Below are 5,515 nucleotides of genomic sequence, written 5' to 3'. Positions count from 1 at the left end.
GCACAAGTGTTTGGGGTACCACAGCTATGCTGATGACACACAGCTGTATTTATCAATAGCACCTGATGACCCCGAATCTCTTGATTCGCTAACACAATGTCTAACCTGTATCTCAGAATGGATGAATAGTAACTTTCTCAAATTAAATAAAGAAAAAACCGAAATCTTAGTGATTGGCAATAATGGATACAATGAGGCTATTAGAAATAAACTGGATGCATTAGGATTAAAAGTCAAATCGGAGGTAAAAAGCTTAGGGGTAACCGCTGATTGTAATCTGAATTTTAAATCGCATATTAATCAGATCACTAGGACAGCATTTTTTTACCTAAGAAACATAGCAAAAGTTAGACCTCTTATATCATCGAAAGATGCAGAGAAATTAGTTCATGCGTTTGTTTTCAGTCGGCTAGATTACTGTAACGCACTCCTCTCAGGACTACCCAAAAAAGACATCAATCGTTTGCAATTAGTGCAAAATGCAGCTGCTAGAATCCTTACCAGGAAAAGAAAATCCGAACACATTTCTCCAGTTTTGATGTCACTACACTGGTTACCTGTGTCATTCAGAATTGACTTTAAAATTCTGCTAATGGTTTATAAAGCTTTAAATAATCTGGCCCCGGCTTATATATCGGAATGTCTGACACCTTATATTCCAAATCGTAACCTCAGATCCTCAACTGAGTGTCTCCTTAGAATTCCAAGAGCAAAACTTAAACGAAGTGGTGAGGCGGCCTTCTGCTGTTATGCACCTAAAATCTGGAATAGCCTGCCAGTAGGAATTCGCCAGGCTAATACAGTGGAGCACTTTAAAAAACTACTGAAAACACATTACTTTAACATGGCCTTCTCATAACTTCACTGTAATTTAATCCTGATACTCTGTATATCCAATTCATTATAATAACTATTCATTCAAAATCTGTACTAACCCCTACTCTCTCTTCTGTTTCCTTTTCCAGTGTCCTGTTGGTGGTGGCGTGCGCCACCACCATCTACCCAAAGCACCTTGATGTTCCAACAATGATGGATGGATTAAAAGCCAGAAGTCTGTATGACCATCAGCATCAAGTGACTCCGTGAAACACCCGAACTACAAAGAGGACTATTTCATTTATGTTAGGTAGAATGCCCAGAGGGGACTGGGCGGTCTCGTGGCCTGGAACCCCTACAGATTTTATTTTTTTCTCCAGCCTTCTGGAGTTTTTTTTGTTTTTTCTGTCCACCCTGGCCATCGGACCTAACTCCTTTCTATTTTAACTAATGTTGTCTTATTTTAATTTCTTATTTTGTCTTTTATTTTTCTTCTCTTCATTATGTAAAGCACTTTGAGCTAATTTTTGTATGAAAATGTGTTATATAAATAAATGTTGTTGTTGTTGTTGTGGGGGCACCAAACCACATGTCTCTGCTGCAGCCCCAGCACAACTGCCTCTGTCCTGCCACTCTGTTCAGTGGCTGGAATCCCATGGTCTCTGTGCATCAGATGGCACTGTATACAATATTGCTTAGTCCTACATTGCCAAAGGCACCTAGCTGGCATGTAGGTGGGCTTCTCAAAGAGACACACCCTGTTCAATTGTTTGAGCTGTTCAAAAAAACATACTTTTTCTCTAAATAGGAAGAAGCTAGTCACTTGAGTAGTGCATTACAAAGGGAAGCAGTGTCAGAGTCTCCAGAATACTTTCCTTCTTCCTCGAAGAAGGTGCTGGTGAAGCCCTGCTCCATCCTTAGAACTAGAGGTCAGTCACTTTGTGTCCCAGTGCAGCTGCAGTTTGTTGCAGCCTTAGAATTAATTGCTTGTTCTCCGTGGCTGGAACTTCATCCAAGGCGTTAATGATCTAGCAGAGAAAGGAAAAGTTAGGCAGATGTGTCTTGTTCCCCCATGCTCACCTCATCATAGTACTTGCTAGCATATTGGTAGAGCTGGTGCACAGCAACCTGGGTATTGAGCTTGTCAGTGTGGGCTTGGAAGGGATAAAAGCAAAATGTGAGAAAAGCAATACCAATGCCCAGCTTGCATCTGGCTCCAGAAGAAAAGCATTTACTGGTGCCTTTTCATCACAATGGAGGGGAGGAACTTGCCTCCATTCACTTACAATTCAGTCCAGTCTTTATGTAGTACCAAACCTTTTTTTAAGAGGGTGTTACTGAGTCCAACGTAGCACAGAGCCAAATATCATCAGAACATAATGACCTAGAGGGTTGTCCAGGGTTCTCCTATGCATCAAAAACATACCCTAGATATTTCTATATTTCTGCCAAGTCAGTATTCATGTCCTGGTCACTGACTGGCACCATTTGTTTGATACCTTTATAGTAAGTAGAAGAGAGATGAAAAAATGGTAAATGAGCACACCAGCCAGTAGATCCACAATAAATCCATAGGAAAAAACAATTCATATTGCGTCTTTTATTAGTGTCAATTCAGTACCATAGTTAGAGCAACCCATCCACCACATTTATCTTATCAAAGTCCTTTGAGCTCAAGCAGAATACAAACACAGCCACTTACTCGTCAACCATCTTCTTATAGGTTGAGATTTCCTTAGCATCGAAAAGCTTACTGCTTGGTAAATCCTAGACAGAAATAAACTCAAAAATTAAAGGCTGCTAAACAACTAATCTCCCACTTCACACAATAAGAAGCAAACTAACCCTTGACAGCTTGTGATCACTCTTTGTACAGGCATCCATGAAGGTCTGAGTGATGACCGACAGGGAAGCATCGACCACCTCGTGGACACAGATGTCAAATATGAAGTGAGGATTTTTCAGGATGTTCACCCAGAACCTTTGTGACAAACTACAGAAAAAGCATTCAGAGTTAAACACACCGTAGGTCATCTGATGGTTGAAGTTGGTAATTGTACCTGGGGTGGGTGGCAACTTTACCTGTTGGTTTTCCATATATTTTCATGCTTCTTTCCATGTTCATCCAGGAAGTCAAAGAAATACTTCACCGCTGGAGTCGGTTATCCATAAACTGCTGCAGAGTGACCTATGTTTGAAAAAAAAGGCACAAGTTTGTGGTACATTCTCTGCAGTTCTGCTAGATGGAAATGAAGTAAGGAACAATAAACCCAATCAATGAGCATTCAGTAGAGATGGATACCTTCACTGACAGAAGCTGTGTCAGGTAAATCTCAGTGATGGCCTTGGCCTTCTCCTTCATGCTCCCACCCTTGGATTTGACCTTCTCCACTTCATCTACTGAGCGAACTAGATGCCACACCTTGTTATCCTCAAGCAAAGCATTCCCTGTAATAATGAGACGAATGTTCAGAGTCAAGAGGAAGGGGTCAGAGAAAACAAATACCATAGTTATAGTGACCTTAGTGGAGTTTACAGTCATCTCTTGACTGTTTTATTGTGCTTTTCACAGGAAAACATGTAGCCATATTTATTTTCAGTTTGGAGCATGGCTTTAATACCTTCTGCTGTAGCATAGCTCCAGGCTTCTGGATCAAATCATGGCCTTAGCACCTTAATTGTCCAGTTTGTATGTCTTTTTTGTGTTGTTTTTTTTTCTCAAATCTCAAATATGTGTGTGTTGGATTCTAATTTCGCCCCATATGAGTTAGCAGAATATCTGCATGGTCGTGCCCTGTGATACACTGGCATCCTTTTCCACCTTGTATTCAATTTTTCCAAAGTAGCCTTTAGCAACTCTTACTCTAACTTAGACTGAAGGATAAGCTTGGTATTTTTCAAGTCAGAGTTCTTCATAATCATGGTATGAATGAATTTTTCCTCATAAAATTGTTTTCTAAAGTGAAGAGTATTTTACATTTTAATTTTAAAAACACCTTGTCTGTTCTTGCAGCTTACCACAGTGCCAGTAAGAAAACATTATGCAGACACAGAGAATACAAACTTTACACTGACAAGAATGAGCTTTAAGAGATTTAAACCATTATCTATATTTTTTACAAGTGGAGCACAGACAAGCACTGTGGTTACTCCTGTATTTTAAAGATGTGTAAACTTGAATTATATGAACATTTGTGGATGCATTGCCCTAAATGGACTGGTTCATAACTTAAAGATCAACGCTGCTGGAATAGATTCAAACTTTCTGCAACCTTGAATTAAAATAAGCAAGCTAAGAAACAAAAGTAGATAGATGATAGTTAGACTATGTGACTTACTAAGAGTACCATAGTGAGTCAGTGATGAAGACTGAACTGGCAGTAAGTAAAGTTTTTAGCCAGCTTAGACAAGAGTGCAAAATATAGACAAATTAGAAAAAAAAATCAGTTTGAAAATGCTTCAGTCTGCTCAGTTCAGGATGGATGCTTTATAGAATTAAAACTCTTCAGCAATAATGTACAGTGGGTAGATATTCAAAATCAGCTTTTATTAAATGAACTTTTTGGACTTGGTTCCCTTGTAGTGAACTGGAATACTGACACAGAAATATTCAAAATTATACAGAGTATATGTTCTCGATTTTTGTCAGAAACACTCTTATTTGAAGTTGTCTAGAACATGCAGGCCTAGTATTTGCAGCATATACTTACCTTTCACATTCAATTCTTTGTGTGTATACAGTCCAAGTTTTACTTTGTTTCAATTTTTTGCTCTCTACCTTAAGATGTTTTTCATGCCAACACACAGTTTTTGATTTTCTGCATATTTTCTTCTTTTACACAACCTCTCTCTTAAACTAAGTCACACCTTAAAGTTTACATACTTTCCATCCTTGTTCTCGACCTTACAGGATGCATTCTGTGTTATAGGCCCATCACTTGTTACTTCATAAATGTGCTTCTAATTTGTGTGCCCCAGCTCCTTTAAGAGGCAGGAATCCAATTTTATCCGGCCTTCTTCTCTTTCAAATTTGTGTTTCTGCATTCCATATCCTTCTTTATTATTTACCACCTATGGCCCATACCTGGTGGAGATGGTATACTTGTCCTCCTGGTGCACGCAGACTATGCCTGCCACCTGAATTCTGCTTACATCCTTATTTGTGATGCCCATATTGGAGACTCTGATCGTCAAAGAGATGCATCAAGGGCCCTCTGCATGGTATCATCTACAAAATATGTTTGAAGTTGGTCAACCCTGATAGTCCTACCATCAACTCCTCGTATAAAGGTTAATATTATACTCACATTAATTATCTCAGGTTGGGGGCATTCCGTTTCCTCTTGCTCACAAAGTTCCTTGCGCAGACAGGAGATGGATGACTTACACCACATGCAGTTATATTGGGAGATAGTATTCAAGCAGAGCTTACAGTCATTGCGGCCAAATGAGCAGTTGTAGAGTGTCACTGTACACGAGACACATATACAGTATTGCTTGAAACTGCTGTCTGGGATATCAAGGTGTATGAATAGCAGTACCTTATCCTTCTTTCACATGAGTAAAAGTGCAACTGGCCAGCTCAACACTAGCATCCACAAAAGTTAGACCAGCCAGCCACACCTTGTACTAATGTATATCCCCAAACCCAACAGGTCAATCTACTCTCACTTTGTCGCTTTCCATCACAAAGAAGGGA

The 5,515-nt window shown here is 39.5% G+C and overlaps 1 protein-coding gene across 1 annotated transcript; it reads right to left on the bottom strand.

The window, feature by feature from the left end:
• Nucleotides 1-1,654: 1,654 nt before the first annotated feature.
• On the bottom strand, nt 1,655-3,193 carry LOC114646375 (plexin-B2-like). Its single transcript, XM_028794554.2, is given in 8 exon segments — nt 1,655-1,844; nt 1,897-1,978; nt 2,258-2,326; nt 2,519-2,583; nt 2,662-2,809; nt 2,899-2,977; nt 2,980-3,004; nt 3,119-3,193. Coding segments are annotated over 8 exon segments (633 nt in total). The 5' UTR covers nt 3,179-3,193; the 3' UTR covers nt 1,655-1,739.
• Nucleotides 3,194-5,515: the final 2,322 nt, after the last annotated feature.

This window comes from Erpetoichthys calabaricus, chromosome 1 (assembly GCF_900747795.2).
Source record: "Erpetoichthys calabaricus chromosome 1, fErpCal1.3, whole genome shotgun sequence".
NCBI lineage: Eukaryota > Metazoa > Chordata > Cladistia > Polypteriformes > Polypteridae > Erpetoichthys > Erpetoichthys calabaricus.
This window is presented reverse-complemented; position numbering and strand designations above follow the sequence as displayed.